At 35.5% G+C, this 14223-nt stretch overlaps 1 protein-coding gene across 1 annotated transcript in view; it reads right to left on the bottom strand.

Moving 5' to 3' along the window:
* The window catches only part of LOC107589342 (cholesterol side-chain cleavage enzyme, mitochondrial), a 12334-nt gene extending 6198 nt beyond the window's left edge, over positions 1 to 6136 (bottom strand). Inside the window, exons 1-3 of the mRNA XM_016277756.1 lie at positions 6054 to 6136; positions 724 to 879; positions 450 to 649 (exon numbers count right to left, since the gene is read on the bottom strand). Coding sequence (XP_016133242.1) covers positions 450 to 649; positions 724 to 879; positions 6054 to 6136 — 439 coding nt within the window. The remainder of the gene's footprint in view (positions 1 to 449; positions 650 to 723; positions 880 to 6053) is intronic.
* Between the last annotated feature and the right edge of the window lie 8087 nt (positions 6137 to 14223).

Raw genomic sequence — 14223 nt, 5'->3', positions numbered from 1 at the left:
TGTATTTTTAAATATTATTGAATAATTATTATTAAAATGTAATAATAATATAATAATTAAAATATCAATTGATGCATTTTACAATGTATCAATTTATTTATTTATTAAAATTATAGTAATTATAGACTTAAAAATGTATGCATAAAGTACATAAATTAATAGTAAAATAAGTGTACAAAAATATATTTGCAATGTTTTATCATTTGTAAGTAATTTTGGATCAAATGTAAATGGAGTAACTATGTATCATGTAATTAAAATTGCAAATAAAATGAATACATTATATATTTATATAATTGATAGATACATCATGTGTGTGTATACACACAGACACGCACACACATACATATATATATATATATATATATATATATACGCTAGTCAATTTCTTGAATATTCAAAGGACGATTACAGACGATTTAAAATAAGAAAGTTGTCTGAAAGCTTACATTCCAGTGCAAACTTGAAGAGCTCATGGGACAGATCTGTGGTCCATTCGTTCTGTCCAGTCCTCTCTATCTTCTTTTGGACACGCGCCACAAAGTCCTGACCGACCTCATCCAGCAGAGGCACAAAGTTCCCCTGCACCTTTGGAGAAATCACCTCCTTGTTCAGAACGATCCTGTTGGATTTCCAGTCCTCTCCGTCTCTGCAGGAATAAATCAGTATGTGTTACTGTTTCAGTAAGTGTGTTTCTAGCAGATATGGATAGACGGTGCATACTTGAGCAGGACGCCATATTTGCGGTTCCTGTAGTCTCTGTAGGAGGTCCACGCTTCCACCCTGAGTCTCTTGGGATAATGACCCTCAGCTTTGAACAGGACAGCAGCGTCTTCCGGCTTGATGATGTTCACACTGTCATAGGACCCAACCTTTTCTCTGTCCAGATTGATTGTACAGATACATTACAACCATAATCTATGTGATTTTTGTACAAGGGTCTGTGGCCTCACACTCTCTTTGTTATTATTATTATTATTATTATTATTAGTAGTAGTAGTAGTAGTAGTAGTAGTAGTAGTAGTAGTATTTGTAAAATGTAAATAGAAAATTAAATGTAAATAAAAATAATTATATAGAAACATAAAATAAAATATATAAATTTATTAATTCTTAAGTTGTTGTAATATACTATTTAATTAAATTTCTACATTAAAAGTCTTTTTTCAATGTTTCTGCGGTGGTATAAAAATATATAGGTAAAAAAAGAAACAGGCAAATTTGTTATAAATCAGCATATAAATCATAACCATTTTGTTGTTATGTGACAAAATAAAATAAAAACATGGACTTTTAAATAATTATTTTAAAAATATAATTATTTTTTTATAATAAAATACTAATAATTCTTATTATTTTAAATGTCAATGTTATTACTTTAAATGTATCTTAAAGGTGTTTTGTTCAGGTCAAATGGAATAATCTTTAGTACTTTTTATGTCATTAAACTCATTTTTACAGAATAAAATAATAACAAAAAAAGTTCAATTAAAAAGATTATTTTATCAATACAATTCTATTACCTTTCCAGTTGTCAGTGTTTAAAGGTGGAAATGATATAAAATATTTTAGATAAAAAATAGAAACGGAACGTGTGTGAGTATTTACTTTTTTACTTCTATTAATTTTATTAATTTCTATAAATTTTTAGGCCTGGAAATCACACACACACACACACACACACACACACATAATAGCATATATTAAATGTTTATGACGGCATTTTAGTGCCACGTTAAAAACTTGTTAAAAATCTAAGATTACGAGAATGAAGTCGTAATATTTCGAGAATAAAGTCGTAACTCTAATATTTCGAGAATAAAGCTGTAATATTTCGAGAATAAAGTTCTAATATTTCGAGAATAAAGTCGAAATGTTACGAGAATAAAGTCGAAATGTTTCGAGAATAAAGTCGAAATGTTACGAGAATAAAGTCGAAATGTTTCGAGAATAAAGTCGAAATATTTCGAGAATAAAGTCTAAATGTTACGAGAATAAAGTCAAAATGTGTTGAGAATAAAGTCAAAATGTGTTGAGAATAAAGTCGAAATGTTTTGAGGATAAAGTCGAAATGTTACAAGAATAAAGTCAAAATGTGTTGAGAATAAAGTCGAAATGTGTTGAGAATAAAGTCGAAATGTTTTGAGGATAAAGTCGAAATGTTTCGAGAATAAAATCGAAATGTTACGAGAATAAAGTATAAATGTTTCGAGAATAAAGTCGACATATTACAAGAATAAAGTCTAAATGTTTCAAGAATAAAGTCGAAATGTTACGACAATAAAGTCGAAATGTTTTGAGAATAAAATCGAAATGTTACGACAATAAAGTCGAAATGTTTTGAGAATAAAGTCGAAATGTTACGACAATAAAGTCGAAATGTAAATGACCTGGATTGAGAGCACCGGGGAGATATTCCAAAATCTCAGCTTTCAAAATCAGTCAGTTTTATAGCGAAATACAAACAATATTACAATAACGTGTTTTTTTCACGCTCTTTAATGTGGCGTGACAGATGGCTGACTTATTGTAAGTCGAAATGTTTCGAGAATAAAGTCCAAATATTACGAGAATAAAGTCGAAATATTTTGAGAATAAAGTCGAAATGTTTTGAGAATAAAGTCGAAATGTTACGACAATAAAGTCGAAATGTTTTGAGAATAAAGTCGAAATGTTACGACAATAAAGTCGAAATGTTTTGAGAATAAAGTCGAAATGTTACGACAATAAAGTCGAAATGTTTTGAGAATAAAGTCGAAATGTTACGACAATAAAGTCGAAATGTTTTGAGAATAAAGTCGAAATGTTACGACAATAAAGTCGAAATGTAAATGACCTGGATTGAGAGCACCGGGGAGATATTCCAAAATCTCAGCTTTCAAAATCAGTCAGTTTTATAGCGAAATACAAACAATATTACAATAACGTGTTTCACGCTCTTTAATGTGGCGTGACAGATGGCTGACTTATTGTAAGTCTTTCCGATTACAATAATGACATTATTTTCATTATAAATTAAGCTATACTGTTTTTTCATGCCTTCTGATATTCCTTCACTTTTATATCTTGCTATAAACTTGAAATAAAGAGGAAAAACACAGTTATAATTCGTGACAGAATTAGAAAGCTGAGCTGTGTTATATTAAAAGCAAACAAAGCACAAAATGATTGCGATTACTGGGTGGCTGGCGTGCTACAAATAATGAACGGAAGACGTTAAATATTATGTTCAATTATTTACTGTATTATACCATGAATAAAACAGCTTGTGAATAGTCACTTACATGTTATAGCCTACAGGCTGCCTCAGAAAAGAAAACAATATAACTTATGTTAACGAGTTGGAGCCCACTTCAACTTTTAGAACGTACGTTTTATTAATGAAATAGGCTACATGTGCGGAAGAAATGTCTGGACGCCACAGACGTTTTTGCGGAGTAGGTGGTGGAGTTTTCACACATTTGGAATTTTGGAATTTCACAAAGAAAACAGTATGATTTAATGAACTGGTTCACATAAATACAGCGATCTGATCATTAAAGATCTTGAAAAAACATTATTGTAACGTAAGACACATCATTTGTGTTTCGCTATAAACTGAGACTTATATTAAATGTAGGCCTACCAAAAGCACAAAGCTCATTGCTATTGGGTGGCTGGTGCACTACAAATAACGAATGCAATGGAAGACATGAAATATTATTTCCAAGCATACTGTCCCCGCGAGTATGACACGTGGTATGATTTCAGCTAATAATCCCACATATATTTGTAGTGTATTAAAAAGGGTTAAATAAGAGAGCTAGCGCCCCCGAAAGGAATGTCGATTGGGTGTGTGAGCTGATGTTAAAATAAAAAGTTGTCCCTGTTCAGTCTAATACATGTTATATTCTTAAAATTGACTCTACCTCATCGCAGTAAAATGATGCGGCCGCAGTAAAGTGAAATTCCGGTGCTCTCAATCCGGGCCATTTGCATGCGCATTAAAGGCTATACTCTCAAAACATTATAACTTTAATTTCTACGATTTAAATTCTAGAAACATTTCGACTTTATTCTCAAAACATTTCGACTTTATTCTCGAAACATTTTGACTTTATTCTCGAAACATTTTGACTTTATTCTCGAAACATTTTGACTTTATTCTCGAAACATTTTGACTTTATTCTCGAAACATTTTGACTTTATTCTCGAAACATTTTGACTTTATTCTCGAAACATTTTGACTTTATTCTCGAAACATTTTGACTTTATTCTCGAAACATTTTGACTTTATTCTCGAAACATTTTGACTTTATTCTCGAAACATTTTGACTTTATTCTCGAAACATTTTGACTTTATTCTCGAAACATTTTGACTTTATTCTCGAAACATTTTGACTTTATTCTCGAAACATTTTGACTTTATTCTCGAAACATTTTGACTTTATTCTCGAAACATTTTGACTTTATTCTCGAAACATTTTGACTTTATTCTCGAAACATTTTGACTTTATTCTCGAAACATTTTGACTTTATTCTCGAAACATTTTGACTTTATTCTCGAAACATTTTGACTTTATTCTCGAAACATTTTGACTTTATTCTCGAAACATTTTGACTTTATTCTCGATTAAAAAAGGGTTAAATAAGAGAGCTACAGCTCCCCCCAAAGGAATGTCGATTGGGTGTGTGAGCTGATGTCAAGATAAAAAGTTGTCCCTGTTCAGTCTGTTAATAAATATCATATTCTTGATATTAAGCGGTTTCCGCGAGTCCTTAAAATGGACTCTTCCTCATCCCAGTAAGATGATGCGGCTGCTCGGATGCAACGATATTCAAATAAATTTCGGTAGCCTGGCAACTTCTCCTGGTGCTCTCAATCCGGGCCATTTGCATGCGCATTAAAGGCTATACTCTCAAAACATTATAACTTTAATTTCTACGATTTAAATTCTAGAAACATTTCGACTTTATTCTCAAAACTATATATATAATTTACAGAATATTCTTTATTAATAAGATCAAACTGACAATGAAAACAGACAATTTTTGGGTTGTAAGATTTGAATGATTTTGAAATCATCTCTCTTCTGCACACCGAGGCTGCATTTATTTGATCAAAAATACAGTAAAAACAGCAATATTGTGAAATATTTTTTACAATTTAAAAGAACTGTTTTCTATTTGAATATATTTTAAAATGTAATTTTTTTCCTGTGATGCAAAGCTGAATTTTCAGCATCATTACTCCAGTCTTCAGTGTCACATGATCCTTCTGAAATCATTCTAATATGCTGATTTGATGCTCAACATTTCTGATTATTATCAATGTTGAAAACAGTTGTGCTGATTAATTTGTTTGTGTGAAAACCAATACCATCAAAAGTCTGCGGTAAGATTTAAAAAAAAAGAAAAAAAGAAAAATGCTATCAATATTTTTATTCAGCAAGAATGCATTTATTAGATCAAAATTGATCAGCAGCAATGACATTCATAATGTTACAAATAAACATTGTTCTTTTGAACTTTCTATTTATCAAATAATCCTGAAAAAAAAGATCAGTTTCCATAAAAATATTAAGCAGCACAACTGTTTATAATGGAAGATTATGGATGCCATTTAGTTGGATCAGAAGAAGGGCACAGTCTGAAAAGACAAGGAACTCCGAGAATCAACACCTGAAATCCCGCAAGCCTAAGACAACACACCCAACTTAGGGAAACTAAAGCTCCACACCTTATGCATGACCCTCCACTCTCCCTCTCTCTCCCCTCACTTCCATCCAAACACAGGACAGAGGCCACCAAAACCACCTTTCTTAATCAGGGTTTATTACAATACAACAATTGATGTTTAAAAGGCCTCTGTGTGTCTGGTAAACACGTCACATTCTCTTAACAGCAGAACAGACTACTCCCAGGTCTTTCACACAAATTATCTCTTGTATGTAAATGAACTACAGCCTCACACAGAAAATCAGTTACTCACTTAAAACCCCCAAAAGTGATAAAAACCCTGCAATAAACAAACAATACCATTTGGTAACTTTGGAGTTCTTCTGGATATTTACGGGAGAGTGACAAAGATCTCAAGGAATCTGTAGGCAGATCTCCCGCATAACTGCTGTGCGTAGTCTTCATTATCAGGTACCATTTATACATATTCTCATTTCGGTATTATTGAATGTTTTATGTGACTTATTAATGTTTTTATATTGTTTGAATTTTGAATTATTATCTTGGTTACCTGATTAATAAATTGTTATGTTACTCTAAAATTATTTCCTCAAGTAGACCTGTTAGCCTGCACCCATTTTGGGACTCACAGCTGAAAATGACCTACCTAACTTAAAATGGTAACAGTTCCTGACAACAGTGTGCTACACACACAATTTTGGTGTCTTTGGAAAGAAGACCCGTTGGACTTTACTATCTACCAGATACTATCCAGAGTTGATAATACTCAAAAAGATCAAAAGTTATAGACACTGAAGTGCCTTGAAAAAAATTGTACCACACTGATTTTTTTTTAAATTTCATATAAAAATACATTAAATCAGTCCTGGAGCAATCCAGAAAAGTGATGGGTTGAAAGTCACATGTCTCATGAGTTTATATTTCAAACCTTAAGAAGATACCATTAAATATTAGATTCCTGCAACAATTTTTCTGAGACTATGTATGCCAAGTACATCCTGTGATTGCATCATTCACACTGATAGCTGCTGATACAGTCAGTAATCACATGCTGATGGCCACTCATACAGATGGTAATCATACAGATGGGCAGCCATATAGTCAATAATCACACTCTATTCATATAGACCGCATTCACACTGATAGCTGTCATACACACAGTAATCACACACTGATGTGCAGTCATACAGATGGTAATCATGCAGATATAGCCACATTCCCCACAAAACACACACACACATATAAAAATAATTATTTGTGCAAAAAGCCGATTGCTAAGTTATGCCCCTAACAGATGACAGGTGCGTTATGAGCTGTCACGAGAGAGCTCCAGAATTCAAATAAAGGTTATACTACTCTTTACAAATCTAATTATACTACTCTTTAAAATCGAATTGTTGTGAGGACTCGGCATCGCAGTTGTTTCAGTCTCTGAAGGGGATTAATACTTTATCTATTGAAGAGAAGATCATCTGTGACAGAGATATAACTGTTGCTGAAATAATGGAATCTATTGAAGCTCTTAAGAACAACAAGTCTCCGGGTACCGATGGGCTGACTCCTGAACTTTACAAAATGTGTGCTCAAGAACTAGCACCTTTCTTACTGGAGACTTATTTAGAAAGCATTGAATTCGAAACACTCCCTCCGACATTTTCACAGGGCCTACTCACTTTAATACCTAAACCTAAGAATTGATTATACAATTCTAGCTTTGATATTGGCCAATAGACTTAAATGTGTGCTGGGCTCAATTATAGATGAAACCCAGGAGCGCAACTGCACATTTGCTGAGGGGTATGCAAGATCAGTGTCGGCGCTCCCAGACCCCAGACAGTTGAACACAATTTTTATTTTCAAACACATGTACTATTGCTAATTTTTTACATTTGAATATATGTATAATTTGCCTCAAAATTATTAATATTTTTGCACATTTTTATATAGTAAAATTTATTTTAAAGAGCATCTGCATTTGTTTTTGTTTTGTTTTTTCATTTTTACTTAAAGAGATAATTCATGGAAAATGTGCCATGCTAAGTGGAAGATTTCTGTCAAGATTTCACCTGGTAGAAAAACAAATACTATTAAATATATATAAAATACATGATTATACAAATACATGATTCCCACTATGACCACTAAAGAGCAGCAGAGGAGCATTTGTTGTCTCCTTTACCATTTCCACTCTGTAATATTGTTCTTTTCACAGGTTTTGCTAATGGATTTATATTTAGACATTATAAAATCCCTATTATAACATTTAAAAATATTTTTTTTGCCATGTTTTTATAGCGGGTAGCCAGGAATGGGGCAGCAACCAGTCTGGGGTGGCACAGAAATCTTCATTATTTCAATATAGAAATGGATTTGACTATAAAGTACTGGACTGTTTTAGTGCCTAAAACACAATTGAATAACTGAATTAATTTGTACTTAATTGTAATTAAGATAGTTGTGAATTACATCAAGTAATACTGAGTGAATGACAATTTTTGTTTTTATTTTTGTATTACCTAGCTCCAGGAATTTTAATAAAAGGGCTCACTATAGCTTTATTGCTCAGTAAGCTTGGTTCTGGGTCTTAACACCACCAAAATCTTGTTCTCCATCATTGCTTAGGCCCGCACTCATGGATGAGACATGCAGATAACTATAGTCAACCTTCACTGAATTTTATATAATCAATAAACTCTAAATCAGTCAATGTTTAACATTCTATTAGTTGCCAAAATGAATTCATTGCAGCACTTTGGTCATACCGACATCGAGCTCTGTACAAAGGAAAATAATGTAAGAATGTAAAATACGCTTCAATAAGTTTCATTTTCTTTTCATTTTCGTATTTTACAAATTAACGAAAAATTAGCGCATCATTTCTAGTACATTTAACTGCACTGTGCTCACATTTGGCCTACTTGTGCATTCAATTATATATATAAAAAAATACATAGCCCTATTGTGATCTCGAATTGCAGAATATTTCAGTAGGCTGCATGCATTTGAGACGTGTTTTTAAATGTAGTGCACATACATGCATGCACAGTTTTGCAGTTTTAATAGCCATTTTGGTAATTTCGTGACTTAACTGACGATGTATGCTCACAGTTTCTAGTGCGGTTTATTTGTGAAGTGAGCGTGCGCCTCATATTCTCGTACAGTTGAAGAGCGTGCGCCGTGAGCACAGTAAAACGGCTGACGGGACAGGGACGTTTGTTTTACTGACATATAACAATATATCATCAGACTGCAGTCCCTGTTGTTCTACTGAAGCTCATTTGGCACATGTACCTTGTGGTCGCAAAGAGATAATAAGAGATCTTAATGCGTTTTTATTAAATACATTTTTAACCCATTAAAATGCTAAAAACCGTTGAATAAAAATGTTGCATTAATTACTTTTAATAACTAAGCTTTTGATTAATTAGCCTATAACGTTTAATTAAAGGGGTCCTATTATGCTCTTTTACAAAGTCTTGGTTTTGTTTTGGGGGTGTACTGTAACAGGCTCTCATACTAGGTTGTTCGAAAAGCATATTATTTTTCACATATTTTACATTATTACAACACTTCTCTCCCCAGTCTGGCATGCCCGCCTTCTGAAATACGAAATGTGCTGTGATTGGTCAGCTGGACCAGTGTGTGCTGTGATTGGTCAGCTGGGCCAGTGTGTGCTGTGATTGGTCAGCTGGGCCAGTGTGTGCTGTGATATCACAAATCCCGGAAAATATGTGTTGTAGTCCAAACGAGTCGTTCGTTGTAGTTTTTGAAAAGTGATTTGTTAAATAAAATATCTCCTTTTGAAGTGGACTTTGAGCTTTGTAACTTTGCAGATCTTTTTTATGCTCAAACAGCAACATTACAGACTAGCGAAAAAGTGAAAAAGCATAATAGGACCCCTTTAAAGAAGATTTTCACAGAATGATTTTGGCAAAATGGCGCCCCCCTATGTGTGAGCTCCTGTGCACTGCATATTTGCGCTACTGATGAAACCCAGTCAGGTTTTAACCCTAAAAGGCATATTGCTAATAATATTTGCATCGTCTTAGATTTGTTAGACTATGCCGAATTGATTAAGGAGGAGAGTTTTATTCTTTTTTTAGATTTTTATAAAGCCTTTGATTCTCTTGAGCACAAATTTATTTTTACAATTTCTGACAAGTTTGGCTTTGATGATTTCTTTTGCAAAACTATTCGCACTTTATATAAAAATGGTACCTGCTCAATTAATCTTAAATCTGGTACTTCTCCTAGATTTGAAGTGTTCAGAGGAAATCGCAAGGGTTGCCCACCTGTTTGTAATAGCATCCCAGCTCCTCACATCTTAATTGTTGAATAGTAGTTTACAAGGTATCAATATAGCTGATAATCATATTCTTATAAGCCAGTTAGCAGACGACACCACTCTCTAAAAGAAGATTCATAATGTACAGTTGACTGAATGCTCTGTGACCTTTTGCCTGATTGTTAAAAAGTGCCTTTTGAGGCACCTTTACTTTATATATATTGTAATTTATATTACCCCTTGCCCTGTGTTTTTTTATTTTTGTTTTGTGATTTTGTTGTTACTAGGGTTGTATATTTTTGTATACTTTTTGATAATCCTAATAAAAAAACAAAATAAAATAAAGAGGGTGGGGGGGGGGATGCAAGATTGTGACCTGAACGGTTGTGTTGGTACGAGCTCTGAGGCGTTTTTGAGGAGTTTGCATCTTCTGGGCGAATTTGTATTGTATGTACAAGGTGGGGAGTGAGAACTCTCTTTAAAAGTAGAATGCTTTTAACTTTTTCATTAATAAAAACCTCAACTGCAGACTGTGACGTATATCGATAAATCACACTGTCATCCCACGTGTGGATTTTCCAAAATGCCAAAGAACAAAGACAGAAAGTTACTTTCTTCGCTTCTCGAAGCATCATATGGAGACTTTGATTCATCCCCAAATACTCCAACAGGCAGTCCTCTTTCAAAAAAAACTCGCTATAGTAAATCTTTCAAAGATGGCTGATTTTGTGGCCGAGGAGATGAAATCGCTATCTGCAAGGGTCAAGACTAATGAGAACAAGGTGTCGCAAATTGAGCGAGATGGTCCTCACTGCAGAACACAAGATCTAGGGGGCGAGGTTGGATCCAGATCCAACTCCTCCAACCTTACATATACCTAAACCTACCCATCTCCACCCCCTGATCCCTAAACCCACCCATCTCCACTCCTAAACCTACCATCTCTACCCCCTAGATGTGGATCCAACCCTGTCCCCTGGATCTTTGTTCTGCAGTGAGGGGCTACTGAATTGAGCAGGTGGACAGATGGTTCAAGGCAAATGTGATCAAGCCGAGATCTACAGTAGGAGATGGAATTTGAGGCTAAACAACCTTAGAGAAACAGAAGGAGAGAATATCAGAATCAAAGTGCTCGAAATCCTAAAAATTCTGACTCCGGACGAGGTAGATTGGACGTCCTGGGACTGGTGGCAACAGTCCTAGGCCGGTCATCATCCAGTTCGCGCTCCTGACCTAGAGAAAGTCTGGAAAGCTGCACGGGATCATCCTGCACTCAATGAAAGAGGTGTTCGCCTGGCAGAGGACCTGACATTTGCAGAAAGACAACAGAGAAGCGGCGAGAGAAGAGGGGAAGAGATCTTACTTTCGTCTGCTGACGAATATCAAGATGAATATTAACTGAGTAGGTGTTATTATTGACTATGCTGGCTAGGCACTGAACTGAAATAGCATGCTCAGTCTTCGGGTCATAAAACATTCATCCAGGTGATGTGACTCTTCGAAGTTTGGAGTGGATCAACACCGACTGGTTTGTCAGTTTCATTGTTTCAGGCTTCTTTATATAACATTGTTCTGACATCCAAATAAGATAATTTTATGTCTGATTTTGTTTTTAGTTGTTTAAAGATTGTTTCTCTTAATGTTAGGGGTATACGAGACAGCACTAAAAGGAAGTCCATGTTTATTTTTGTTAGGCGTACAAATGCAAATATAATCTTTTTTACAAAGAGAGACTCATTCGTGCGAAACTGATGTTAAATGGTGGTTAAATGTTAAATGTTAATCCCAATGGGGAGATCAACTCTTCTGTTGTCATGTTTCACATCATTCGGCAGGTGTCGCTCTCTACCAGGATCAGGAAACAGTCCTCCATAAAATGTGCTGCACACATCTGAATATTTGGGGTTGAACTGTTCTGGAAAAGTGTTGTAAATACAACTCAACCACTGATTTCTAGTCGTGTCCTTCCAAAAGAGCCGGCGGCTAGAGCGAGCGGAGCCCGGCGGTTAGAGTGAGCGGAGCCCGGCGGCTAGAGTGAGCGAATGACAAACAACAAGCGCTACTCTACACTGCTCAAAACTCGCGTTTGAATCATCAGTAGCAAATCCTTTAAATGAAAACGTACTTACAGTCTGTGAGTCAGAACAGCCGGCATTGTAGTCTACTCTACCAGGATCAGGAAACAGTCTTCCATAAAATGCGCTGCACACATCTGAATATTTGGGGTTGAACTGTTCTGGAAAAGTGTTGTAAATACAACTCAACCACTGATTTCTAGTCGTGTCCTTCAAAAAGAGCCGGCGGCTAGAGCGAGCGGAGCCCGGCGGTTAGAGTGAGCGGAGCCCGGCGGCTTGATTAAGTGGAGCCCGGCGGCTAGAGTGAGCGGAGCCCGGCGGCTAGAGTGAGCGGAGCCCGGCGGCTTGATTAAGTGGAGCCCGGCGGTTAGAGTGAGCGGAGCCCGGCGGCTAGAGTGAGCGGAGCCCGGCGGCTATAGTGAGCGTAGCCCGGCGGCTTTAATGAACGGAGCCTGGTGGCTAGAGTGAGCGGAGCCTGGCTGCTTGAGTGAGCGAAGGCCGGCGGGCTTGCGGCAACCACATGTGACAACCCCGGGCTGGACTCCACTTCGTCCACAGTGAAAGCTGATCCGGCGATCCACAGCGTGAAGTTGATGTATTTCCTCAGTGACCAACACGGATCAGCTCTAGGCATGACGAAGCGGATATCATCCTCTTTTGGAAGGCCAAACAAAGTAGTTTTGCTTTCACAACGAAACACATGGCAACAACAATACTACAGCAAGAATCAAAGTTATGCCTTCTTTGGGCGGCGTTATGCAAATCTTCCCACACAGTGATGTAGACATGTGGGGCGTGTTAGAACGAGCCGTTTTAGGTAGGCGTGGTTGACTCTTAACTTTTATAAAGAATATCTCTTTGGATTTGAGACTTTATTTTTTTAACTTTACAGATCTTCTTTATGCACCAAGAGCTTGTAACATTCCAAAGAGAAAGGAAAATTTGAAATCGCATCATATGACCCCTTTAAAGGTGACGTAGCCTATTGGAATTGCTTACCTCAAAAGAAGGTAGATGGTTACTTATAGTTGTTAAACTGGATAACTCTGTATTTGTCTTAGGAAATTTTTATGGTCACAATTCTTCAGTCCAAGCTAAAAAATATGTCTAAAGAGGTCACACATTCTATATCAGTATTGATGGGGAAATATCAAGGTGCCTTTTTGATAATGGGCGGTGATTTTAATGATGCCCCAGATGATTTCTTAGATCGTTTCCCTCCACATACGATACCTTCTTCAAAATTAAAATGTACTACCTTTCTATGTACCCATCTTTCTATAGTGGATAGTCTATAGATTTTAATGAACAGTGTTATTCTTGGAGTAACTCCTCTAGATCTTTGCAGTCAAGGATCGATTTATGGTTGATCGACCCAGGATGTGTCCAATATGTTACTGAAGTTGCTTATTGCCACGCACCTCTTTCGGATCATAAAATTATTGTTTTGGTACTCTCTGGTTGTGATATTAAAAATAATAGTATGCGAGGCTATTGGAAATTAAAGAACAAGTTGCTTAGGAATGAGGGCTTTATTTCCCAGGTTCGAGAAGAAGCACAACAGATTTTGGGAGTGAGCAAATGACACATGTTAACAAATGGGAGTTATTTAAATTTAAAGTTAGGCAGTCTGCTGTATATTTTAGTAAACAAGTTAAAAATAATCATTTGAATAAGGAAAAGGCACTTATGACAGAATTAGACTTACTTTTGAAAAAAGATAATCTTACAGAAGATGAAAGAGTCAGATTGGAGATATTAAAAAGTCAAATTGATCAGATATATATTAATACTGCAAAGGGGGCATTCATTCGTTCTAGAGCTAAATGGTTGGAAAAGGGGGAAAAGAACACAAGCTATTTTTTTCACTAGAAAAACGAAATTATAAAAGACAAATGACCTCCTCTCTTAAAATTGATGATGTACTCATTTCGAATCCAAAATTGATTACAAATGATGTGGAATCTTTTTACTCTCAGTTATATAAATCTGTATTTGAAATGGATACATGTTCTGACTTTGAGTCAGTTAAGCAATCGGTCTCATCTATATCTATTCAGTTTCGAGACCTTTGTGATGAAAAACTAAGGAAACAAGAGATGGTTGCAGCTATTCGTTCAATGAAAAAAATAAATCACCAGGCACAGATGGTTTTTCAGTTGAATTTTATCTCTGTTTTTGGGA

This window comes from Sinocyclocheilus grahami, unplaced genomic scaffold, assembly GCF_001515645.1.
Source record: "Sinocyclocheilus grahami isolate Dianchi unplaced genomic scaffold, SAMN03320097.WGS_v1.1 scaffold115.1, whole genome shotgun sequence".
NCBI classification, from domain to species: domain Eukaryota; kingdom Metazoa; phylum Chordata; class Actinopteri; order Cypriniformes; family Cyprinidae; genus Sinocyclocheilus; species Sinocyclocheilus grahami.
This window is presented reverse-complemented; position numbering and strand designations above follow the sequence as displayed.